This window comes from Eleutherodactylus coqui, chromosome 1 (assembly GCF_035609145.1).
Source record: "Eleutherodactylus coqui strain aEleCoq1 chromosome 1, aEleCoq1.hap1, whole genome shotgun sequence".
In the NCBI taxonomy this organism is placed as follows: domain Eukaryota; kingdom Metazoa; phylum Chordata; class Amphibia; order Anura; family Eleutherodactylidae; genus Eleutherodactylus; species Eleutherodactylus coqui.
In genome coordinates, this window is record NC_089837.1 from 325,785,326 (window position 1) to 325,812,999 (window position 27,674).

General features: G+C 41.2%; 1 protein-coding gene across 3 annotated transcripts in view; it reads right to left on the bottom strand.

Annotated features, from left to right (window-relative positions):
• Positions 1–574: 574 nt before the first annotated feature.
• The window catches only part of TBX4 (T-box transcription factor 4), a 151,544-nt gene continuing 124,444 nt past the window's right edge, over positions 575–27,674 (bottom strand). For 2 of the 3 annotated variants that reach the window (XM_066575101.1, XM_066575100.1), the window contains exons 6-9: positions 12,856–13,008; positions 7,474–7,562; positions 5,026–5,270; positions 575–2,073 (exon numbers count right to left, since the gene is read on the bottom strand). In XM_066575101.1, the coding sequence (XP_066431198.1) occupies positions 1,451–2,073; positions 5,026–5,270; positions 7,474–7,562; positions 12,856–13,008 (1,110 nt within the window). In that variant the 3' untranslated portion in view covers positions 575–1,450. The remainder of the gene's footprint in view (positions 2,074–5,025; positions 5,271–7,473; positions 7,563–12,855; positions 13,009–27,674) is intronic. The other variant, XM_066575102.1, reaches the window with a different exon arrangement.

Below are 27,674 nucleotides of genomic sequence, written 5' to 3' on the forward strand. Positions count from 1 at the left end.
TTTTGTATTGATTGGAGATTTTTTTATTTTCTGTGGATGACTGTGGGAGCTGTCACCCTCTGCTTTTCTGAACAGCTGGACCATAAGAAACCTCTGTCTGAAGGTTGACTTCTATGGAAGAGTGTTTTGAGCATGCTCTGTGTCCTATGCTGAGGTCATTATGTATGAGTGAAGAGGTGAGCTGTGTCCATCTCCTATTGTCAATGATGTACTCCTGTGCTATCTGCTTCCAGCTTCATTGTAATCCTGCTTATATTAATAAGAAGACTGCCGAGAAGAAACACTCTAGAAAAGGAGCTCAATGGCATTCCTAATATTTGGAAATGATTGAAAAAAGATAATGAGAAGAAAAATTTTTAAAAAACACAGCCAAAACTTTTTTTTTTAAATGTTTAAAAATAAAAAAAACTTGATTTAAACCATAGGTCATTTTTGATAATAGTTTTCTTTTACATAATTGACTACTACAAGAATAATTTGAATTACTGGATTTGTAAATTGCATTTTTTTTTACTTTTATAAATTGTAGGCCATGCTGTAATTGTAACACAACAACCAATTAATCAACCAATCATAATTTCAACATAACTTTAATATTTTTCACTATTCCAGCAGAAAAAAATAACCAATCAAAAAAAGCTATTCTATCCTGGAAATATTTCTGAAAATGTCGGTGTCATTCTGTAAAAGTATAAGAGTGATGGAAGAAAATAAGAAAGAACAATAAAATCTAGATTTTACATTAGCTTTAGATATTTATATCTCCACACATACTGTAGACAGAGTTCAATGAAAAGACAGCCGGAGGTATAATATCATCAGAAATTGTCTTCTGCCATTTTATCTTCCCATTTCGTAAGTATAAAGTCCATGCTATTTAACAAGTACAAGAGAAACATTTCCAAGTTGTTTGAAGTAAGCTGCATTTGTCATAAAGTGTCTTCCCATAGATATATATAAATGTTATTTCTTTCACGGAATTTTTTTTCTAATATCATCATAAACAAAATCTTAAATAGATGTCTCAATGAACCCTGGTAACATTCACAATTTTTTTAAGCATCTCAACTTTATAAGCAAAGCTTCATCGGACATGTGGCTTGCATTTGTGATAGATATATATATTTAAAAAATATATATATATATACACACATATATATAGGTATAAATAGCTATTCAGCATGCAGAGATTTAGTGATTCCAGGCAATTTCTACAAGTTAGTTTGATGTATTTCTACTATAGTAGCTGTCTTGGTTAACTCAATGATTCATCAATAGAAGCAACAAGACATCTAGATGGGGTGATTTACCCTGTTTCGACTAAAAATAAATCTTCATTTTATTCATAGGTGAAAGTTTACCGAAGTGCAGGTTACCCACAGGTATTAACAGATCAGATTGTCTGGGTTAAGAGAGCACAACTCAAATATGGCTTATGTTGGAAGTGCAGTCATCCATCAGTCCAGTTTTCCACTGTCCCCATGCCTGAATGATACTGTAGCGAAGATTCCCTGGATAATGAAAAACTTTGGGAATATAAAAATTCATTTGCCGTGTTTATGTGTGGTGATGGGGGCTTTCTTTCACATAAAGATGGGTGCACTCTCTCTCGCTGGAAGGATGAGCTTGGAACTCTGTCTCGCACTTGAGACTGTGATAGCTGATTGTATACACTGAAGTGTGATTCACTTGGCGGCTGTGATCCTTGGCTTGCAATTGTTGGAAGGCGAGGCATCATGGTCGTGGTGGTAAAGTGAGTTGGGAAAGGCTGGTATGGAACAGTTTCCATTGTCTGGACACTATAGCTTGTGTATGGTGAAACAGAAGTCCACATGTTGCAACTTAAAGGTGGTGGTGGAGGAGGTAAATCATCAACACCCGATACTCCAGCTATTTCTGCTCCGGAAGTAGAGTACATACAAGCATCTCTTGGCGCCACTTCATTGCGGTAAGGAGGGCTTAGCATCTGCTGGTCATATGGTGGAGGTGATCGAAAGTAGTGATCATCTGCCATAGAAGAAGAGGGATCTAAATAAGATCGCTTGCAAGGAAGGTCTAGGTGGCGTGCACCCTCTGTAAAAGAAAGAACTAAAAACTTAAGGCACTGCACACCGGACATAACAAGCCTTTAAAAGATTCTACTAGCCACATACAATTAATAATTATGTCTTTACAAATATTAGTTTTAAGATATCAAGTAAATTGATTATCTATTAAGCCATCACTTCAACTGGACAAGAAGGAGATGGGCAGTTCCCGCAAGTGGCTATACATTAGGCAGCAATACTGCAGCTAGTTTCACTGTGTCTCTGTGCGTAGTTTACATTTAGGCCTCGGTCAGATGACCGTTTTTTGCGGATCGCATGATGGATGCGCATCCGCAAATCGTGTGACCGGGCCGACGATTCGCCGAAAAATCTGCAGCTAGCAGCGTTTTCGGTGAAACGGGCCCGATCAAAGGAGCGCTGTCCAACCCATTGAAATCATTCAATAGCTGTCATTCAATAGCTGAGAGCTGCCCCTTATTGGTCCTTGCGCTGAGCCAATCAGAGGCAGCACTCACTCACCCATTCATGAATACATGAATGGGTGAGTGAGAGCTGCCTCTGATTGGTGAGGGCTGTGACCAATCAGAGGCAGCCCATTCAGCAGGCGGGGATTTTAAATCCCCGCCTGCTGAATACTACACAGAGCAGTTCAGGAGAACTGCCGGCCGGCCGCGGCTGAACTCCGGCTGCAGGGACAAGGTGAGTATATATATATTTTTTTTTTTTACACATTTTAGGATGATTTTCAGGGAAGGGCTTATATTTTTAAGCCCTTCCCGAAACTTCATCCCGCGCTCGCCGGCAGTCCATTGCTTTCAATGGAGCCGGCTGTATTGCCCGCTCCATTGAATTCAATGGGAGAACATCGTTCTTCTCTGCCACAGCTGTTACAGTTGTGGCAGAGGAGAATGATCTTTGTAGTATGCGGCCCCATTGAGCGCATATATAGAACACAAGGAATCGCAGAACGCAGATAGGCGCGATCTGCGATTCCTCGTGTCCTATAATTTATCGGACATCCGCATAAAAAGCGGCCATGTGACCGATCCCATTGCGAAGCAATGGTTCTATATATGTGCAGATCGCATGCGCATCCGCAAATCGCAGCAAAAACCGGTCGTCTGACCGAGGCCTTATAGCGTACCACCAATAAAAACCCTTTTTTTGACTGTGTAATAATTGTTATGATCATTTGGGAACTAGTGAATTGCCTAGATATTTATGCAGTGTAATTAGGCCTCAGAGGTGTGGTTGCAATTACAAAGTGCCAGGCAACTACAAAGGGGTTGAAGCCAACTGTGTCCACTCTCACCCCTGTGTATTGAGGCGTTGACAGTGGGTATCTAATCAGCTGATTGGGCCTTCTGATTTTAATAAATTATTTTTGTATTTATTTTAGATTTTAGAGTTATATCATTTTATTCATTTTGGCTTAAAGAGGATCAGCCACCACTCCTGACATATCTATAAAATAAGCATTATACAGTTCACCAGTCAATGATCATGATCCAGATTCCCAGGATGCATGATACTGGAAGATTGTTAGCAACATGTATGCAAACTTAAAGGGATTGTCTAAGTTGTAAGATCTCGGAACAACCCCTTCCCCAAAAACAGCTGTCTGTGTATGTTTTTTTGTCTTCGTTTCCTATTCCCAATCATTGTTTTAAATACTTGTTTAAAGAGTTGTACATTGATTTGAAGGAATGCTGCCATCCAATGGTGGTGCTGCAGAGGTATTGTTCCATTTTCCTTCTTTGCATATATTACCCAGAGTAGGATGCATGGCTTTATAGGTCTCCTCACTCACCTCCTAGGTGTCTCCACACCCCTTACGGGTGCTCTCCTTGGGGAGAAACGATGCCCCTCCCAACCCACTCACCTCCTACTTGTCTCCATAAACCTTCTGGGTGCTCTTCTTGGGAAGAGACAGTGCCCCTCCTGACCCACATAAGAAATAGTGATACAGTCACTTCTCCCATCTCCTGTTGTGTTCTGTACTGGTGCTTGCTGCCCCTCTCAAATCTGTGTTTACAGCTGCAGTCCTGTCTGGTTTACTGGGTGTCACAGGGGCTGCTGCCAATAATATAACTCAGTGATCGATTGCTAAGCTCTGTTAATGACTACATTCCCTGTGCCATCATAATTATATCAGACAATGATTGGACATGAACATTTGTATGAACATTCTTCTGGCCAATCACCGCTCTATAAAAAAGCAAAAATCTCAAATAAAAACTGGCTCTCCTGATGGCTCAATAATAGTGTTTTTAAACAAATAAAAATACCTAAAACTATTACATCAGTTATAATAAGCAATAATTCACTGTTGGTCCCACACTGCAAATCACTGCAATAATTACAAATTACTTGGTCTCCAAACTAATATCACCTTGACCAATAGTATACTGCAGCATATATTGTATCTGTACTGTGACATGTGAATGGTCATATCCGGATGTGCAGGAATCATTGTTATTTGATATTCACTTGGAGACCAAGTAATTTGTTATTATTGCAGTGATTTGTTGGGTGCGCCTCTTGGTGAATATTGCTTATAGGTGTTGTAATCGTTTTATTAGGTTTAAAACTATATTTTTAATAATAATTAGCTTTATTGTTGAGATGTTTGGAGAGTTGGTTTTTGGTTTGAGATTTTTGCACTTTTTGGTGTGAGGATCACTGCGCACTCACGCATCTCAATTCTATTTGGGTTTTTGGTGAGCCGCCCTTTACTTTAGCTTCACTTCTGATCCTGAGGGGGCGGAGCATGAGCGTTTTAAAAAAAAATGTTCTTTGATTCTAGGTGTTAGCTGCTGCACCCCGAGGCAAGCATGACATGGTATATCAGTTAAACTCAGAGTGTTCATTTAAGATCTAATTATTAATTATGGATATATCAGATCTGGAAACAGAGTAAATGTGTGATTTGTACAGAAATTATTCTTGCAATTGACCCAACCTAGTTGTACGATACCTCGTCTTTTTAAACAGTGATAGAATAGCCCAGAGTCCCTCTGAGCTGCGAAGGAGTTGAGCGGTAGATCTTGAGCATCAGCTGCACCAAACTGCATGTGTGCCCCATTCTCATACTGATAATGCTGTAAACCTTGGTGGCTACTATGGAGCGCATTAAGGTCTGACTTGCTTGGCAGCTGCCCTGGATGACTTGATACCAATCGTTGTCTCATGATGCTTTTAGATATTACAGGATATTCTTTACTGTGGAAGAAATGGTAATTATTAATGTGTGGTGAAATTCATAAAACTTTATTCACAAACATTAAAATCAGTAAATTAACATGTTTTTTCCATTACATAGTAGAAGATTTTGAAAATATGTCACTTTTTATGTTCTTTAATAGGAATAAAACCATAAAATAAAAGAAAAAAAACTGATATTACAAAATCTGGTCATATACATGTCGAAAAATTCCATCCATTGTATTGTGATGGATGACTAGGGGGAAAAAAGGCTCGGGGAGTCGGGCATGTTAGATTCTAAGAGATGTCTCACAGCTGCCAACACTCAGACATCTGTTAGTATGTGTACTGTATATTTTTCTTCACAAACATCTCTGAAAGCGTAAGAATACTTGTACACAAGCCGACTATCGGTGATAAATTCGCTCAAACGAGCGATTTCTGGAGATAGTCGTCCCGTGTAAAAGCGGGACCTGTCAGGGTACTGATCAAGAAATCACTCAGTTGCTTCATTTTAAGTCACTGCAATAAAGTGACTAATGAGTAACTTCTTGCTCAGTATAAGCAGGCAGTTGTTCATCTATGAAGGACTGCCTATTTACTGTGAATCGAGACAGGCCGGCAGAAGAAATCTCCGGCATGCTCCACCACCATTCACTGAATGGCTATTGCTCATGTGTGAAAGAAGGGGACCGATAGTTGTTGGGACCGTCATCCCGTGTAACAGTACTTTAAGTGTTCCCTTTGCAACCATATGTTTTCAATATTCCAATGCAATTAAAATAAAAAATGAAGCAACTTTGCTAATAGTCTCAATAAAAAATATTCCACATTTTTTTTGTCTACAGCTGATATAAAGACTAAGGATGAGCGAGTATACTCGCTAAGACACTACTCGTCCGAGTAATGTGCCTTAGCCGAGTATCTCCCTGCTCGTTCCTAAAGATTTGGGGGCCGCCGCGGCTGACAGGTGAGACGCGGCGGGGAGCAGGGGAGAGCGGGAGGGAGGGAGAGAGGGATCTCCCCTCCGTTCCTCCCTGCTCTCCCCCGCAGCTCCCCGCCCCGCGGCGGCACTCGAATCTTTCGGGACGAGCGGGGAGATACTCGGCTAAGGCACATTACTCGAACGAGTAGTGCCTTAGCGAGTATACTTGCTCATCCTTAATAAAGACCTATGTGTTTAATTGGTTAGACTACACACAAACACTGTGTATGCTGTAATTAAGAATTTCAGGTTGAAACTCGTAAGCAGCATATGATAAATTTTATTAATAAAGCTGCAAGATTGCCCTATTCAGATCTGAGGGCTTCAGTTTATTCTATAAAGGCACATAGGTCTGCATAGGAGCTGTGGATACAGAAAGGTTCAGTATTATTAACTGAAATTACTTGCAAAGCTGCTTCATTTTTTTCCTTTTAGATGCATTACAGTTAGACTACATGCACACAGACAATGGAAAAATTGTGCCTGAGATTCTTGGTTGCAACTCGCATTAGACAGTACACGGAAATTTCATCCGTGTGCTGTCTGAAGCGCTGGACACTGCACATGTGCATGTGCTATTCGGATAAAATCAGATTGAAAAATCGTCTATGTGCAAGTAGCTTTATAGAAACAATTTGGTTTCAAAGGTGTACATAGCCTATAATGGAAATAAGCATTAGTTATTTTGAATAAGATCATTGAAATCTGTGACTTCATGTTAACAAATAGGGCAATGGTAGAGGGGGATGCAAATGCAATTGAGTGTGGTGTTAGCTGGTGCCAGGTGTTACCAATGCTGCTGGAGATATTTATTTATTCATGTCTTTTCTCATTAAAAGTGGGTTAAGATTAGAGATGAGCGAGCATACTCGCTAAGGACAATTGCCTGCTCGGAAGAAAAGATTCGGCTGCCGGCGGCGGGCGGGGAGCGGCGGGGGAGAGCAGGGAGGAACAGAGGGGACACGTCTTTCTCCCTCTCTTCCCCCTGCTCCTCCCTGCTCACTGCTGCAACTCCCCGCTCACCCGCGCCGGCAGCCGAACCTTTTCTTCCGAGCGGGCAGGTACTCGCTAAGGACAATACTCGATCGAGTAATTGTCCTTAGCGAGTATGCTCACTCGTCTCTAGTTAACATCCCATGGTAATGGAGAAAGAAAACATTTAGGAATGTTTTCGATTCCTTTGAACTGCATCAATGTATAATATATATGTGTGGTTAGGCAGTCTAGATTTGGTACCTTTGCAGACGAGCTACACGCAAGTCACTGTCATCACTTCCTCGGAAGCCTTTGGCAAAAGGATTATTTTCAATTTTCAACTGTGTAATCTAAAAAAGATATAATGAAAAAGGATTTGTAAATAAAAAAGGACACTATGTTAAATAGGTTCAGACTTTTGTTTAATCAACTTTCCAAATTCAAAAAACATTCATTCTGCTCTAATTGATTGTTGTAGGAGCTCGGAGGATAAGCTGGATCCAGATATGCAGTTTTTGATACAGTTTACTGAGCTGCTGAACTAACTAAAAATCGTATTTACTATCATATGTATTGAGATAACTGTGTTAGTTAGCATATTAAGTCGCATATCTGAATCCAGCCTAGCTCGGTTAGAGCTCATCTGTTAGGCCACATGTCTGACAGCACAGTAGAGCTAAACATCTGTCTGTATTCAAAGAAGGCCAACAAAATTGTGAAAGTCACTATGTATATGATTGGGGAACAGATTAAAGAGACACTCCCATGATTTTATTTTCATTTATTATGTAACTAGTCTGCCTGTATATATAAGTCGGCTAGTATTGCCTTGTTTAGTTTCAAATAGTTTACCTTATTACTTTCTATCTGAAAAGTTCCCTATGGTTGTGTCATGTGATTTCATGGTGACTCATTGGGAATTACCTGCCTTTCTGTTCTCTCAAGGGGTCACCAGAACTAAGTCACCAAAGCTTACTGTGTGATGAAATTGCATGGACTGTACCACACATGCTGTTCTAGGAGGGTGGCAATTCCGGCACTTTACTGCTAATGATTCGAGGCTCCTGTTACACAGTTAATGAAGAAGATGATAGCACCCCCACCCCACCCCCACCTTCCCAACTGTATATTTATGATCTTAAGCTTATTTAGGTGTCCTGCAATGCCTTATCATAGCGATCATAGGTGTGATTGCACAAGTCCCCTACAAGGCCATAAAAAGTTTTAAAAAAATAATGTAAAAAAAAGAAAAATGTAAAAAAAAATGTAAAATCGTACCGAGAAAAAATGTATTGTGTCATTTATGCTGCCTGATTAAAGCTGTAAAAAAAAAATAATAATCTATGTCAGAATTGATGTGTTTTTTCTGCCTGCTATCATAAAGAAATTAATAAAAGTTTTACAATAAAGTCTATGTACCCAAAAATGGCACCAATAAAAACTACAGTTCGCCATGCAAAAAACAAGCCGTTATATGGTATGGCTGCGTTGATGGAAAAATAAAAAAGTTATGGATTTTGAAAAATGGAGATGAAAATTTGCTAAAAATGGTTGCGTCCTAAAGCCCAAAATAGGCCATATCCTTAAGAGGTTAAATAAATCATAACTGGTGTAAAAAACACAAAAAAGCACATAGTATTATAAAGGTGATACCTTTATTGGCTAACCAGAAAATAATACTTTTGTGTTTTACTTAGTCTTTTGCCTTTTTTTTAAACAAGAGTACTGCATTTAACATCACATACATTTTTCTGGCCAACACAGTACCACACAAGTTTTACACTATTTACACATTCATAAATACATTAACGGAAGTTTTTTCTGCCTGCCCTGATAACTTGGAAGCTTTCCCCTCTCCTTTCTCCATGCTGCTATCTTTAACACTTTGAGAAGGGAAGGGAAGAGTCAATGGAAGCTGTCCGATCCGCAGCACAGCCACAGCTGTCACTGTGGATGGGCCGTGGATCCACGGGATGCAGGTGATTAAAAAAAAATGTTGCAGTCTAATGACTTAGGTAACTAACTATACAATGACCAAAGCCATTCTTACAAAGGAACTTAGTTGACCTACGGTTGCCTTGCCAGTAGGACTTGCCACATCAGTGAAAGATAATAGTGTGACAGCAACTGTCATCATCATTGGGAGTACCCGTTAAGTGTATGCATAAGTGTGATGAAGAAACACATCTATTCATTAGTCTGATATGCTCACAAAAACTCAAAAAATAGTTCAGTGTGAAATATATGTGAGCACATATGCAGTGAATTTCTAATTAATACCTCCTTGATGTTAAATACTATGGTATAAAAGTGACAAAGTATTATAGAGGTGATACCTTTACTGGCTAACCAATAAAACAATACTTTTGTCTTTTACTTACTTAGCCTTTTGTCTTTTTTTATACAAGAGTACTTTATAACATTGCATAGATTTTTCTCGCTAACACGATACCACACCATTTTTACACATTCTGAATAATATCTCAATAGTATTACTGAGCTCCTCTGAAAAGGAACTCCTGGATAAGTGATGTAATATTTGCTGTTATATACAACAGATGTCACTAAGATTATTTGGGTTACAAATCATCACTGACATGCATTTAAGTTGAAAAACGGTGTCAGACTAGGCAGTAGAATGTGGCACAGCTAAGTAGATGCCAATGGATTTATGCTTCGTATGGTGGATAGAGGAGCATCTGCTATGTTCTTCTACATAACATAGCATTTGAATCCACAATCACTAGGTACCAATTCACTTTCCTAAAAATGTGCCTGGAGTTGACACAGCTGTAAACCTGGAGTTTTATGGCCACCCTCTTTATAACTTCTCAATAAATACATGTGCTGTAATTACTTTTCACCTTAGATTTATAGCCAAGATTTTCTCATCATTATTAGATTTGCTGCTACATTTGAATGACATATGAGTCTTTATAGGTTTCCAAAATCATTAGGCAATATCCCAGAAGGGACAGCATTTGAAAGACTTCAGACTGCGTGTTATTTCTGAATATTTAAAAAATATAGGATTTCAATACAGACTAAAAAATAAAACAAAATTAAAAACTGCCACCATGTAGAAACGTCTACAAAGATTCTAAAAATCTACACACATTGCCATTCCAATATATCTGTTACATTTACATTTATCCAAATTACTTTATTTTTGTGTAAGTGATGTTTTTATGAGTAGCTGTCTATACACAAGAGATCTTAGATGGCCATAAAGAACAAACTACGCCAGCAATTGGTGCGGACACCTGAAGCCAAATAGTGATGCAGCTTTTAACTCTGAGGAGAGTGACACATGCTGAATGTGAGTTTTGTGGAAAATTTTATCTGATTTTGGATTTTCTTGTCTGTTGTTGCAGCATACTATATGCCATAATTCGAAGGTTGCTCATGACAAATAACAGACATGCTTCAATCTACATGCAACAAATCTTTTTTTTTCTTTTATGACATTCACCTGTGCTCCCCTAAGGAGAGATGATACCCCTCCTGACCCACGTCAAAGGCGTCTCACTAGCCAAGCCAGGATTCTACTGCACACTGAAGAGGGGCAAGAACCCCGAAACAGCTGTCTGTGTATGGAATCTGGCTTGGTTTCCTATTCCCAATCTTTGATCCATAGACCTGTATAAAGGGTCATGCATTAATTTAATGGAATGCTGTCATCCAATAGGTGGCGCTGCAGAGGTATTGTTCCATCTTCCTCATTTGGCTGGGTTCACACAGGGTGGAATTGCCACGGAATTTTGCTTGAAATTTTAATCCCTGGATTAAGCAGCGAAGTAGACAAGATTTGCAAAAAATCTCGTCCACACGCTACAGGCAAAGATGGCCGCAGCGGAATACAGGTGGCGAATACGATTCAAAACCGGCACCAAACAGTGCAGGTTTTGAAGCTGCATCTCCGCTGCAGAAATCTCAGGGAATTTCTGTGCAGTCCCTCTGCAGTCATTCCGCGAGATTTCCATGGAAATTCCAGCCTGTGTGTACCCAGCCTTTGACTATCCTCATCTACAGCTAATGGACCGATATGTGTCCTTTTTCAGCTGCCTGTTCCTTTAAATAACCCACACCTCTTGCAGGAAAACTGCTCAGAAATACTTTTATTTGTACTATGTACATACATGTATACATGTTATTTTGATTTTTAGGTCTGCTAGATGTAAGGCCGCAGTGCACTGCGGTGTGGTGCACTGGCTAGGCTCAGGAGGAGCCTGGTGCTGTCTGAAGAGACGCCAATATAGTGCTGCATCATACTGTCAGACTTGGACAGTAAGAAGCCATATAAGGAGGAGTTTTGAGACCATTCTAGGACAGTACAAATGATCCATGTGAGTAGCTGTTCCTGTGTGCTAACAGTCTGTGAATGAGATAGCCCTGGAGAGTAGTGGTGGCCAGAGGTCGGGAGATATGACCCAAGCCTGTGCAGAGCTGAAGAGAAAAGTAGCTGCCAAGTGGGGACAAGTCTTTAAAGGCAATCTGTCAGCTCGAACATACTGTCCAGACTGCAGGCATCACATTATAGATCTGAAGGAGCTGAACAGACTGATATATAGTTTTATGGGGAAAGATTCAGTAGAACTTGTATTTTACTCATTTAAACCTTTGCTCATTGTAGCATTTTCAGAAATCTTCCTCGCATGCTGCGGAAATTTTCCAAATCCGTCGCATATCTATTCATGCTGTTTAATGGTGCTGCAGAATTTAACCACTGAGCGTTTCCACAGTAAAAACATGGCCAAATCTACACTATTTGGCTTCGGATTTGGCCATTGAGGATTTCCTACGGAACTGCTGACGGTATTCTGCTGCAGAATACTCATAGTGATTCCACCCTGTGAGAAGGCAGCGAAATGATTTGGCCACATTTTAAATTGTGGATCAGCTGCAAATCTAAATTTTGTATTTCAAAAGTTTAATTCTGCAGCAAAAATAGGCACGCTGTGGATTTAGAATCTGCAGCATTTTTGAAAAACGAAAACTTCAATGGAGAATTTCCACACCATGCAAAGGAAATTTTTGAAATCTCCTTCACATGGTTTGCTCTGTAAACACTGCAGAATTTCCACATTTCTGTTAGTGGAAATTCCGCAGCGTTTACTGCATGTGTGAAGGTAGCCTTATACTTACCTTACCTGTAGTTCTTCCACTCTGCTGTGTAAAAGCAGCCACTAAATGCATCAGGTGGATTAATTGGTGTGCACATTAAATGAAAGAGCTAGTTTTTTTCATTCTATCAGCAGCCCGTGTAGTTCACAGGATGGATTGAAGTCATGATTTGGCAGCACACAGCGAGAAAGGTAAGTATAATAGTTTCCTGGAATCAGCATATCAGCTTCTGTGAATCCATAAGTCTAGCTTTTGGGACTCAGAGCTGACAGAATCACTTTAAAGAAATTGTACCTCCTGGTGTATACTGAACCCACCAAGACTATTGTGCCTCTTAGGCTGGGTTCACACGGGGTGAAATTGCCACGGGATTTCCGTGTGCAAATCAACCATTTATTCTTTTAGAAAGCAGCTTTGTACCATAAATTCCCAAATGCTTGGGCACTTTTAGTCATAGCATCTCATTAGACCTCTAATAAAAGAAGTCGGCATTAGAAAACCTAAAAGGTCTGTACCCACCTTGTGATTTTGATAGGAGGTCACTGATATGAATGCTGTCTCTGAAAACACATGTGTACAGAAAGCTGTATTCTTGGATCCAAATGCATTGTTTTCATCTGCTTTGACTATATGTAGTCTTGGCTGGTATTTATGCATTGAATTTAGGATAATCTGAAATAAAAAAAAAATCATATATATATATACACATTAACTAACTAACATGATTTCATTAGCAACACTTGGAATTAGATTCTAGAAAATTGTATAAATATATATATATCATAGATTATAATCCACTTCATAGAACTAGTCTTCTTTTAATCATAAATATAGAAGACAGCTTGACAAAGACCCGTGTATTGGGTCGATACATGGCTGCTTGTCTTACCCCTATGTATTTGATTTTTAAGTGGATGCTGCCCTGCTGACTTTTTGTCTTCTATATTTATGATCAACGGTGGACCCTTGGAGTCAGGCTCCTTACTGGGCTTTGCATGGTACCTTACACCAGTGGTGTTATGTAAATTTCGAGTGCTGCTGCCACCTTTTTCTATTTTCTGTAGTCTTCTTTTAATCTCATTTTATATATGTTGCCTAAGGCTGGGTTCACACAGGGCAGATTTGCCGCGTTTTTGCCGCAGAAGAACTGCTTCTGCGGCAAAACCGCTTCAAAGGTTAATTTTGGCTTGCGGATTTTTGTGCGGAAAAATCCGCAAGCGTTTTTTTTTCGCGGCGCTTTTTTACTTTTTGCCGCATATTTGCGGCATATTTGGTGCGGTTTTGGATGCGTCCATAGAGGTCTATGGACAAAAAAGCATTGCGGAAAAGACCATAGAATGAACATGCTGCATCTTTTAAAACCGCGCCGCAGTTGCATTTCCGCACTGCGGCTGTGCGGAAAAAATCCGTCCTGGGAGAACAGCTTTTTGGCAAATCTCATTTGTGCTGCATTGCACTGCAAATGCAGCGATTTTGCCGCAGTGCGGATATGCAACGGCAATCCGTGGCAAAACCGCGGCAAATCTGCCCTGTGTGAACCCAGCCTAAGGGTTCGTATTACAAACATATTATATGACATAAAATAACAATGAGATCTTTTATAGATATGATAGAAACATGAGGCAAATTCAATATCTATGCAAAACAAACTATCCATCAGTTTTTAGAACTGCGTCCCATTTTGTTTGTTTAGGGCCCATTTGCAAATCACATCGCACAGCATAGGGACACGGGTGATATGGACCAGAAGAGGGAATGCAGCAATTTTTTTCACACAGACTATTCACCAGTCTGTGTAAAAAAAGACGTCATTTGAACAGCCTACTTGGCTGTAATGGGTCTGTGTACTCTCTGTAAAATACACTGACAGCACTTGGACAGGAAATACGCCTGTGTGAATGGGCCATTAGGGTCAAAATCAATAATGCCAGTTTGTAGCTACTAAAAGCCGTATATAGAAAGCACTATTGAGGCTATGAATTGTCTTGCCCATTACTATATTATTGCTTCCTTCTAGCAAGCTCAGTTGGAAAATGAAGTATTTTAACAAACAGTAGGCAACATCATCCTACAACTAGCTACATGGTGCATTACATTTATCTCAAATAAATAAGTATGCATCATAACTTAAAGGGGTATCCCAGGGGTATCCCACTTAACTCCTTGCAGTATCCTGAGGATAGGTCATCAACAGTAGTTGATTGGTAAGGGTCCACCACTTGGGAGCCGCGGTGATCATCTGATCTCAGCCCCCGCACACACTGATGGGCCAAATATGGACAGCTCTGTCCACATTGAGGTCAGAACCAAAAGTGCAATAGAAGCTATAACTCCACTGATTATTCCGTAGTATTCATATTTTACATCATCACACTATACTTAAAAATAGGGTCCAGTGTAGCTTTTGAGCTAAGATAGAAAGACTTAGTAAATATCAGTATATCTCTTGCTACAAAACCTGGGCTCTGAAATTGAGCTGTTTCTTTAAAAAGGACCCTCCTTTTTGACACCCTTATGCACTAATGGAACAAATGTATAGAGTTTAGAGATGAGCGCTCGAGTAATGTGCTTTATCCGAGTATCGCTGTGCTCGTCCCTGAAGATTCGGGTGCCGCTGCGGCTGACAGGTGAGTCGCAGCGGGGAGCAGGGGAGAGCGGGCGGGAGAGAGGGAGAGAAAGATCTTACCTCCGTTCCTCCCCGCTCTCCCCTGCAGCTCCCCGCTCCGTGCCGGCACCCGAATCTTCAGACCCGAGCACAGTGATACTCGGATAAAGCAAATTACTCGAGCGAGTAGTGCTTTTCCGAGTACGCTCGCTCATCTCTAATAGAGTTGTTGTATTGGGGAGAAATGTTTAAGCTAGCGATTTATTTAACAACTGCCAAAAACAAGTGGGCAATACGAATTATTTGTAGATACAAGCCAGCGGTGTAGAGGAATTGTAGTCACAGCCAGACCCTGTATCATAAAACGACACAAGCAGTGGAAAAGACAAATGGTAGCAGGTACCCCTTGCAGATTTTCTATTTGTTTTTAATAAGCTTCAAGTTTTGCCTCTCAGGAGTTAAATTTACATTTTTATGTGATGAACATTCATACTAAGCTGCATAATTTATGGCAAAAAATGAGGTCAAGATGGAAAATGTTTGTTGTTGTAATTTGCATAATTTATTAAAAAGTATAGTGATAATTTTGACACAGAATAAAGCTAGGGATACACAGCAACATTGGTCATGATGCAGGTAGCATAACCAAAGATTCCAGTGTAGCCTCGGGATCTCCTAATTTAATAGAAATCACTCAGGCTGGCTTCACACAGGTGAGAAAATCGCACGAGATTTGTGAGTTGTGAGATGTTTCCCTGCATGGCACCGTGATGTGATGCTATGTGGGAAACAAATGGCATCATGTTCTATAGTGCTGCGTGCTCTCGCATCGCAGAGCCCTTTGTATTCATTGGGGCCGGCGGCAGCATCGCCCCATATATTAGGTGAATGCAATGCGAGGTCTACCATTCCCAAAGTGACGTGAGGCTAGTTTCACATGAAAATGCCTTTCATCCTTGGGGGTTTAACATGGATGACGTGTGCGATATGGGGGAGAGATTCATGGGCCTATATCGTGCTCGCCCCGTGTGAAGTTAGTCTAAGGGCTCACACCCACTGGCGATCCAACTTCCCTGCAATGCAAGAGTGAGTGAAAATGCATGATAATGAAACCAATGATAGTCAATGGTTTCATTCTCATTTGCAATGTTTTCCATGTAATCTCGCATCGCAAAGAAGGATGGGGCGATACCGCCCATTGTTTTCAATTGAGATTCCAAGAACCATAACTTTTTAGTTTTTTTGTAGGATAAATGTTACAATCGCACCATTTTAAGGTATATTTACTTTTTCTATGGAAATTTTGTGGCATTCGATGTGTGGTATATTTGTTACCCTTCTTCCGTTGGTCAGTTATGGTCATGGTAAGAGAAGTACTAGATGGCAGACCTGGGTGCTGTTATGAAACCGCTGGCTGCAATAGCAATCCAATGGCATCCCACTATAACATCACATGGGCAACGGGATGACAGAGAGAGCCTCCTCCCTCTATCTATAAAGTTAGATACTGCGGTCAATATCTATTTACACAACATCTAAGGATTAAACAGCTGGGATCTACATCATTTCTAATCCCTGCTGCCAGGAGCAGCCAGGCTTCTGCAGTGATCACATAGGCACAGCTTCTGAGCCCATGCTGTTATAGTAACATACAGTGCATGTACATTGAGATGTGAGAAATGGACCTTTCCCTCAATGTACGCATACATGGTTAAGGAATATTTACAAATATGGTTCAGCAATATTGATATTTGAATAGATTTTTATGGTGGTAAATATTTTACATTATTTAGTTAATATTCTAAAATATGGATATATGTGCTAAACAATAAATAGAAAGCAATGTACTTTGTGAAGGGGATTCAAAATAGAAGATAGGCAGCCTTTTACTTAAAGGAGATGTCCCGCGCCGAAACGGGTTTTTTTTTTTTTAAACCCCCCCCCCCCCGTTCGGCGCGAGACAACCCCGATGCAGGGGTTAAAAAAACCACCCGCACAGCGCTTACCTGAATCCCGGCGGTCCGGCGTCTTCATACTCACCTGCTGAAGATGGCCGCCGGGATCCTCTGTCTTCGTGGACCGCAGCTCTTCTGTGCGGTCCACTGCCGATTCCAGCCTCCTGATTGGCACGAGCGGCTCCATAGAAGACTGCTGAAGACCCGGACTGCGCAAGCGCGGCTAATTTGGCCATCGGAGGCCAAAAATTAGTCGGCACCATGGAGACGAGGATGCCAGCAACGGAGCAGGTAAGTAAAAAACTTTTTATAACTTCTGTATGGCTCATAATTAATGCACAATGTATATTACAAAGTGCATTAATATGGCCATACAGAAGTGTATAGACCCACTTGCTGCCTCGGGACAACCCCTTTAATCTGCAACCCAGTGTCAAAAGTAAAAGTTAACAGACAATGCCCAATATTCAATGAAAACCTATTCTTATTCTAAGAGGTGCCTCTCAGAACTAAGCAGCAATTCATTATCACCATTGTCTCACCAAGGCGCAAAATCAATGGCCAGCAATAAACAAGATGAAATTCACTGACCTATTTCCAGCGCCGGGTTTGTTCTCCAAAATAATGGTAGATTTATTGGCTTACAAGCTATATTCATATGAACTTTATGAGTATTAAATGTCACAAGCATCTGTGTCCCAGACAAGGCAGAAGCTGATGACCATCTGGCCTTAGCAGTGACAGCCAAAAATACATTTTTTCCTGTCCAAGTAGTAGTACTATCGTTATTTTTAGTAGTGTATTCTCATCCAATTGCATAGCACATTCACACCATGACAAAAAATGTGAGAATGTTAATCTGACACCGTCTGTGGTCAGGATATAAAATTCTCACCTCCACCTTACAGGGCTTAACTTAAAGTGTCCATCAGCAATGTGATTCAGCTTCAGCAAATGCAGTAATACTGTATTTATGTTAATGAATAAAACAACTAACATGACCAAAAAGCAAATAAACAGTCCTTGTGCACTTTAGTGTTTTGTTTGTTTGATTTTTAAATCTTTTTGAGTATATCATTAACTAAGTCACAGATTTAAATCTAAATGAAAACATCAAATACTAAGTTAAAAACACATTTGTTTGACAAGCATGGTTTTCACTATGTAGTATTAGTAGTCTCACTTATTTTAAAGGGGTTGTCCCGCGAAAGCAAGTGGGGTTATACACTTCTGTATGGCCATATTAATGCACTTTGTAATATACATCGTGCATTAATTATGAGCCATACAGAAGTTATTCACTTACCTGCTCCGTTGCTAGCTTCCCCGTCGCCATGGTGCCATCTAATTTCAGCGTCTAATCGCCCGATTAGACGCGCTTGCGCAGTCCGGTCTTCTGGCTGGTGAATGGGGCCGCTCGTGCCGGAGAGCTGGTGCTCGTAGCTCCGCCCCGTCACGTGCCGATTCCAGCCAATCAGGAGGCTGGAATCGGCAATGGAACGCAAGGAAGGAGAAGAAAATCCATGGTGCACCATGGGAGAAGACCTGCGGTCCACCGTGGGAGAAGACCAGCGGCGCCATCTTCACAAGAAGAAAAGAAGAAGCTGCAGAACGCTGATGCAGGTAAGCGCAATGTGCTTTTTAAAAACTAACCCATGCTTTCTTTTTAACATGGCAGAATGCGGGGGTAAGTGAAAAAAAAAATTTTTCACTTTCGCCACGGGACAACCCCTTTAAGCTTTTGCCTCTTTTCTTCATCTTCAGAATATTCATAAGGTACAAGGTGGTCTTGTCAATCTTCCTCGCTCACTAGATATATGTAAGCAAATGTGCATCAGAACCCCACGGATCTAGCAGGACAGTATGGTAGCATTGTTACTATACCTTTTTAGTGTTACTTTTTTTATTTCCAAATCTTTAGTTTTGGTGGCATGATCAATTATGATGCCTTTATTGGATAACTAGAAAAATGATTTATGCAAGTTTTCGAGGAGGTTGCTTACTGCCCCTACATCAGGAAATAGTCAGATTATAACTATGGATGCATTTATACACAGCAGAAGAGATACACTGTGATTAATTTTCATTTGAAAATAACAGGATGACACATGGGAGGAAGGCACAGCATTTACATGATGATACACTTGAGTTGTTAGACTATGGATTGTGAATAGGGTAGATGAAAGGGGAGAGGTGATGATTAGGAGATCACCAAAAAGGGTGATGGGTGTGAAGCATCCAGGTAGTATGGCATATATCCTGGGACAATGTTAAGGTCATGTGTTAATGTCAGGAAAGTGCCAATTAGTTTAAATTCCCATATGTTTCTTTCTCTATCATTTTAAAAAAGTCCTTTGCGTATCAAAACTTTTAGATTAATTTAACTGTGATCCATTTATATGTTTATCATCATGTAGATGCTGTGGCTTTCTCCCATTTGTTATCCTGCCTGTTTCAACTGTAAATTGATCACACTATGTTTCTGTTCTGTTGTGTATAAATGTTTCCTCAGTTATATCTGGGCAGGAAGGCAGCAAAGAAGAAGGCACAACATGAGTCATCAAGCCGCCAGATCCGCAGCTTAACGTGGTGGCCCTCTGTTCCCCACTGGAGCTGGAGAGGGATCAGGCCACTGGCGTAACTATAGGGGATGCAGTTGCACCTGGGCCCAGAAGCATTTCCATATGGCGAGCCCAGTACTATGAATAAACTATTATAGTTGGGGGCCCTGATACAGATTTTGCACTGGGGCCCAGAAGCTTCAAGTTATGCCTCTGGATCAGGCCACAATGCCACCACAGCCACGGTTTGAGGGGTTGCTGCAGTGCTGCAGAGGAGGTTGCCGATTTGTGTCCATTGATGGTGAGTAGACCTCAGACAACACATGGGCAACAGGTGTAGAGGAAACCCACCAGGGAATGCAGTCCTATCCTCTTGTAGTGGCAGGAACCATGTTCTGGGCTGGGTCAAGTATAGGTGACCAGACCACACTCAGGAAGGAGGAGTTATGCAGTCAGTGAAGGACAGGCTGAGAGCTGATATTGCGGCGTCCACTGTCTCTCTCTGCTGCAAGTCGGGGACTAGCCTGCTAGGGAAATAGCAGTGCATGCAGTGATCATCCAACATGGTGGAAAGCTGCCCCCAGGTGCAGAAGGGCTGGAGGGGAAGTGAGAGGAAAACCATACAAAGGTCAGAAGCATGGCACTGGAGACACCATGATCACAGAACTGGACCAAGCCACAGTATGTAGGTCAATGTCAGGGTGGTAGTTGTGCTTCAGAAATCCCTCAAAGTGTTCCTGGTAAGCTGGGGAACAAGATGATTGAGCCCTCTTTGATGTAGGGACTGAAATGCTGGCAGGATGGAGGAAGATAATGAGCGTCTCTGCAGAGTGCCTGTGCTAGACGTCCATCCACACTGTACGCCAAGCTACACCTGCAGGTATTTAACATTACTGAGATTTTTTTTGGCTAACATGGTACCACACTATTTTTCTACACATCAAAATGGTTATAATAGACCTAAATATGATTTACAGTGTTTAGTAAAAAAAAATAAATATAGTTTTAGGAGATTTAAAATTGGCATTCTAGTTGAAAATCTTCCTTATCAAAATGTTGCAAAATTAGAAGTTCTTATTTTATGACAAGCCCATCGCAGAGAAATCCCTGTGTGCCATGTACAGTACTTGTGTCTTGTACATATGGACTTGAGCACCTATGCAATGTTTACATATTCTCAATTTAGTAATATACTTACTTTCCATTATTGGTATTGTTTTAATTAATTGCTCCACTATTCTTCGAATATACAAAATTACTAGAAATAGATATCCTCTCCTGCTTAGTTGTTAAAGGGGTTGTCCCGCGCCGAAACGGTTTTTTTTTAAATTCAATAGGCCCCCCGTTCGGCGCGAGACAAACCCAATGCATGGGTTAAAAAAAAAAACCGTTTAGTACTTACCCGAATCCCCGCGCTGCGGTGACTTCTTACTTACCTTACCAAGATGGCCGCCGGGATCTTCACCCACGATGCACCGCGGGTCTTCTCCCATGGTGCACCGTGGGCTCTGTGCGGTCCATTGCCGATTCCAGCCTCCTGATTGGCTGGAATCGGCACACGTGACGGGGCGGAGCTACGAGGACCAGCTCTCCGGCACGAGCGGCCCCATTCACCAGGGAGAAGACCGGACTGCGCAAGCACGTCTAATCGGGCGATTAGACGCTGAAATTAGACGGCACCATGGCGACGAGGACGCTAGCAACGGAGCAGGTAAGTGAATAACTTCTGTATGGCTCATAATTAATGCACGATGTATATTACAAAGTGCATTAATATGGCCATACAGAAGTGTATAACCCCACTTGCTTTCGCGGGACAACCCCTTTAAGACTCTACTGGACACACATGAACCAATATTTCTACCTAAATTGATAATTGGCCAAGTATAATAAGGCTTGGTAGTGATAATCTTGAACATTCATGATTGCTCAAAAGAAAATTACAATATCTATTCGATTTACAATCTAGATCAGGGGTGTCAAACTCATTTTCACTGAGGGCCACATCGGGCTTATGGTGACCTTCAAAGGGCCGATTGTAAGACAGTATAGTAAGGGCTTGTTCACACAAGCGTATTTGCGTACATAATATGCAGTGAATAGAAGCCATTGATTTCAGTGAGTTCAGTCACATGATGTACATTTTCACACAGCATGACCTATTTTGTTGCGTACTACGCACCCCAATAGGCCATTGAAGTGAATGGGCCGTGCAAATATGTGGTGAATGCGCAGGAAACCGATGTATTCACTGCATATTTGGGCACCATCTCAGTGGGCCCATCTGCGTTCTTTTTTCCGTGCCCAAATATGCAGGCATTAGCAATTTTTGATTGCGCAAATACACAGCGTATTTGTGCTACCGAAATACCCATGTGAACAAGCCCTAATAGTGACCCCCCCAGCAGCCACCATTATCCCCCCCCCTCAGAAGCCACCATTAACCCCCCCCTCTCAGCAGCCACCATTAACCCCCCCCCCTCAGCCACCATTAACCCCCCTCCTCCAGCAGCCACCATTAACCCCCCTCCTCCAGCAGCCACCATTAACCCCCCTCCTCCAGCAGCCACCATTAACCCCCCTCCTCCAGTAGCCACCATTAACCCCCCCCTCTCAGCAGCCACCATTAACCCCCCCTCTCAGCAGCCACCATTAACCCCCCCTCTCAGCAGCCACCATTAACCCCCCCTCTCAGCAGCCACCATTAACCCCCCCTCTCAGCAGCCACCATTAACCCCCCCTCTCAGCAGCCACCATTAACCCCCCCTTAGCAGCCACCATTAACCCCCCCCTTTCAGCAGCCACCATTAACCCCCCTCTCAGCAGCCACCATTAACCCCCCCTCTCAGCAGCCACCATTAACTCCCCCTCTCAGCAGCCACCATTAACCCCCCCTCTCAGCAGCCACCATTAACCCCCCCTCTCAGCAGCCACCATTAACCCCCCCTCTCAGCAGCCACCATTAACCCCCCCTCTCAGCAGCCACCATTAACCCCCCCCTCTCAGCAGCCACCATTAACACCCCCCCCCCCTCTCAGCAGTCACCATTAACCCCCCCTCTCAGCAGCCACCATTAACCCCCCCCCCCCCCCAGCAGCAACCATTAATACCATTAACACCCCCCTCGGCAGCAACCACTAAATCCCCCCCAGCAGCCACCATTAGCCCCCCTAAACCACATACTTACCTCCTCCTTGCTGTCTGCGCTGCTTCCCCTCCGCTCACATATTAACATTTTCCACATCACTTCTGCTTATTCAGCAGTTCCAGCAGCCTGATTGGTTGTTTGGGTTGGCTGATTCACCAAGCAACCAATCAGGTTGCTGGAATTGCTGAATAGGGCAGAAGTGTTGTGAAAAATGTTAATATGCCAGCGGGGAGCTGCAGCACTCCAGCTGGTAATAGCTTAGTGGTGAGCAGCGTCGGCACGCCGCGGGCCACATGAAACGAGGCAGCGGGCCGGATTCGGCCCGCGGGCCTTGTGTTTGACACATGTGATCTAGATCTATCAGAAATCTATTAAAAAGGGATGTGTTGCATTGTCAGCACCACTGGTATAGCAGGGAATAAGGAATGGGTGACAAATCAATGAAATCTGTATCAATAAACCAGTTGCCTGTGTAATGCCAGTTTAAGCCCCCATACACAGCCAACCCCACTTCTGCTGCACAACCGATGATGCATATTTGATACTATAATCCAACATGTCCCATCCCCTTTACCCACAGCATCTGGCAGCTGTGGAAAATCAGGAAGTACCCATGCATATAAGATAGTCAAACAATCCCAGCAAAGTCGTCTGATTTGTCTGCCTTTCCTTTTTTGTGTATGACCATCTTGTTACTTCTGCTTTTTTTCTCTGTCTGTTTACAAACACTAACAGCAAATGAGTTCCATGACAACTTCAACAGGGGTTTTCCTAGATTTCTAACAAAAAGTTTGCCTGGCTACCTACAGTAGCTGATGCATCATCTGTCCCTATTTAGGTGCACAACAGACAGATTTGTCATTTTCTAGAAAGGCTTACGACAGCACGAGATCTGCAGTGGTCATTCCCCTTGCCATGTTTGGAGAACAGAGAATCGTGCATTTTTAATGAAAGCTACCCTGTTATTGTATGCTGTGAGCAAGAAAGTCAGTTTTACTGTGAGAAAGAAAATTAGGCCCATATGTTTCTATCGCTGCCCAGAACGTTCCTGACATGTTCTTCAAATCATCTAACTTTTTAAAAGATTCTCAAATTTTCATTTGTGATGTAATTAAATAATTCACATTTTGTAGGATTTTCATGCAGCTACTATCTACCAAGGAATATATCTCAATATATTCAATGTGAAATGAATGTAGAAATCAGGTCCAAAATACCATCTATTCCTGTTTTGCTTACAATTCTGCACTATGTCTTTTATATGAGACGGCATCTGGCAGATAACAAGAAACAGAATTGATATGTTTAAATGTGATCAAGGTTTTTTATCTTACAGGTAATGGCCTATAGACACATGCGCCTGGACTAAAATGAAACGGCAGAAATATTATCCACATTTAGGTGGATAAGAAAAACAGACTTTGAAAATTCTTAAATGGATGAACTTCTGCTTGCCCTCGGTAGTTGCTCATTTAACTCTCCAATGTGATTTTTATTGCTGATATATTCCAGATACTGTCCTTTACTTACCCTCTTGTAGAAAAAGGTAGGCTGGATAATAAAACATGATTTATATATCATCAAGAGCTGACCAAAAATTATTATAAATAAACATAGTTGCACATTTCTATACATTATGAAGTGTAGTTCACTAGATTGTTCTAATGTGCACTATTGCCTTTTTAACTGGATTTAGATACGATAACTGTGAAGACAAACAAAGAATGTGCATCACATTACTTTACTCATGGAAAATATATAATCACTTTTCACATTTTGGAACCACCATTGTAAGAGGGGATTGTTCTGCATTTGCAATCTTTGCTCTTAAAAACTCAAAACCCTCCCTTTTCTTATAATATGTCATACAATTTCAAAAATTAACATAATTGGAATTGTTCTGTCCATAAAAGTCCAAACTATTGAAATTTCTTGCTGTTTGCCCTGCATAGTGAACTCCATAATAATACTAACACAGAGAATAAAGTTAACATCATTTTTACTGCAAGGTGCCTCTGTAAAAATGAAACAAAAAAAAATAGTAACATTTTTTTAAAATTCCATCCCACAAAAACATTTTAAAAGTTACATTAAATCAATCTATCATAAAATGCAAGTCGATCCACGAAAACAAGGCCTCATAAAGTCCTCTCAGCAGAATGATGTGGCTGTGATAGGAATGGAATAGGAAAGTGCTGAGATTTGAAGACAATCTGTAGGTTTGCTTTTGGTCTTTTTTTTAACTTTGTTATTAATCTGAAGAGAGCTAAACTGCAATACCAGACAGTCTATGGACAAGACTGGAGCTGTATCTGAAACAACAAAACTTAACTGTTTTTTAACTCTTAGACAACCCCTCTTTTTTGCTTCTACGTCATTAATGCACATATACATATATGTGCATTAATGACGTAGAAGCAAGGAAGAGGGGTTGTCTAAGAGTTTTATATATGTGTGTGTGTGTATATATATATATATATATATATATATATATATATATATATATGTTTTTAGGACATATGGAAGTGATAGAGAAAGATACTGCACTCAGGGTTTACCCTCCATGTCCCAGAACAGAGAGCTACATGTTATGCTACATTATTTAGATCACTTTGTAACTTAAGGTCCATTTACACACTTAGATGATTCCTCACAATTTTTTGAGCAATCATTTTGCATTAGCTACTAATGGGCTAATCAGCCCTTTAGAAGCTGATTAGGTTCATTTGCATGTATTCAGAGAACAGCGGGTGGTCTGTTCTCTAAATACACCGCTATTGTTCTCCAGCGGGACAGCAGCTGAAAGAATGTTATCAGCGCTGCCCACCGACAACTCAGCGTGTGGCCTGTCTTATCAGTCCCGATGGATTTCAAGCTGAGTTGATGTCAGCGATGGATAAAAAGTGCACCGTAAGTGCACGATGGGCACACATTTACACACAATGGTTATTCCTTAAAAGATGGCTTGTGAGCAAATTTTTGAGCGATAATCGTTGTGTGTAAAAGGGCTTTTATGCACATCTTCCATAAATTACATTACATGACTTGTTGTCATAAGAAAACACATAAACAGTGCCATTAATTTACATGCATTATAACAATTCTAAATAGGTTTAACAATAATGGTCTATTAAACCTAGCAATAAACCACTTATAACACCTAAACATTGTGAGGATGAATCATTAAAGGGGTTGTCTCGCAAAATCAAGTGGGTCTATACACTTCTGTATGGCCATATTAATGCACTTTGTAATATACATCGTGCATTAAATATGAGCCATACAGAAGTTATTCACTTACCTGCTCCGTTGCTGGCGTCCCCGTTGCCATGGTTCCGTCTAATTTCGGTGTCTTCTTGCCTTTTTAGACGCGCTTGCGCAGATCTGTCTTCTCCCTTCTTCTACCTTCGGCTCCGCTCGGCAGCATCGGCATTTTGGCTCCGCCCCCTTGTACGCATCATCGCGTAGCTCCGCCCCATGATGTGTGCCGGTTCCAGCCTCCTGATTGGCTGGAATCGGCACGTGACGGGGGCGGAGCTACGCGATGATGCGTACAAGGGGGCGGAGCCAAAATGCCGATGCTGCCGAGCGGAGAAGAAGGGAGAAGACGGATCTGCGCAAGCGCGTCTAAAAAGGCAAGAAGACACCGAAATTAGACGGAACCATGGCGACGGGGACGCTAGCAACGGAGCAGGTAAGTGAATAACTTCTGTATGGCTCATATTTAATGCACGATGTATATTACAAAGTGCATTAATATGGCCATACAGAAGTGTACACCCCAACTTGCTGCCGCGAGACAACCCCTTTAACCACAACTTTCTTGCAAACTTAATTTATTTAGCTAACTGCCCTCAGTTTACACTTCAAGCTTCTATAGTGTGAGGAACAGAGTGCAATATTTTTTAAAATATCTGTACATGGTCATCCCTCCATTCAGGTTCTAAGTTATCTCCTCATAAATACAGATTACAATCGAGTGGCCACTTTCATAATCCATGCTGAATATGACATATTACTATTGCACATAGTCCCCAAAACATCTTACTTATGATAAATGATAGGGTTACATGTCTATAATCACCTAGGGTAGACCTAGATCCTATTTCATCTCATTTACTTCACTGTCAGTCAATGGAGAGTCTTTGTAACAGCAGTACAGACATAACTGAACATAGCTCTTTTAGCACTTTTGGGTCACTGATTTATAGAGTTGTCGTACTCTGTTCACATTAATCATACAGATAACTGGCGAATGTAAAAGCACAAAACAATAAACAATAAAAAGACTGTTTTTCATTTATTAAAATTGATTGTTTATCACTAGAGATGAGCGAGCACGCTCGTTTAAGGTTGATGCTCAAGTGAGCATCGGTCTTCTCGAGTAACTGATCATTAACCACAATTGGAGAAGGTATTAGGCTGCTTTCACACCTGCATTAGCGCTCAGTTCAGGGTTTTCGTAACTGCTCTGTTTTTGGAAGAGAGAAACTGAAATAAAACTGAAATATTGATGCACTTTTCATTCCCCATCGATCTCAATGGGGTGTCAAAAAAAGAAATCAAACAGAAAGGTTAACGTTTGCTTCCATTCTGTCAGGTTTCCATTTCCTTGGATGATAAAATAACGCTGCACACTGTGCTATTTCTGTTCAAAAAAATGTAGATCTGAAGGAATGAAAACAAATAAAGTCTTTCCATTTGCTTTCTATTTTTGTGACACAAAATTGAAATCAATAGGAAAAAATCTGATGTTTTTTGTTTTATTTCAGTTTTTCTCCTCAAAAAACAGAGCAGGGAGACGGTAACCCTGGAATGAGCCCTAACGCAGGTGTGAAAGCAACCATATTTTGTCTTCTTTTCGAGGCCACTTCCAGTGTTTTGGGCCGCTCATAGTCATTGTTCTTACTTCATGCTCCTCTTCTGATTTTCCTGTCACAATTCCTACAAAGTATTCAGCTTCATATTGTATAATTACAAACGACTTTACTGAAATGTCTGCAGTATGGAAAGGTAAGTCCATCTCTATGATGCATGTTTGATGGCCAATGTCAAGATTTACGTTTAGG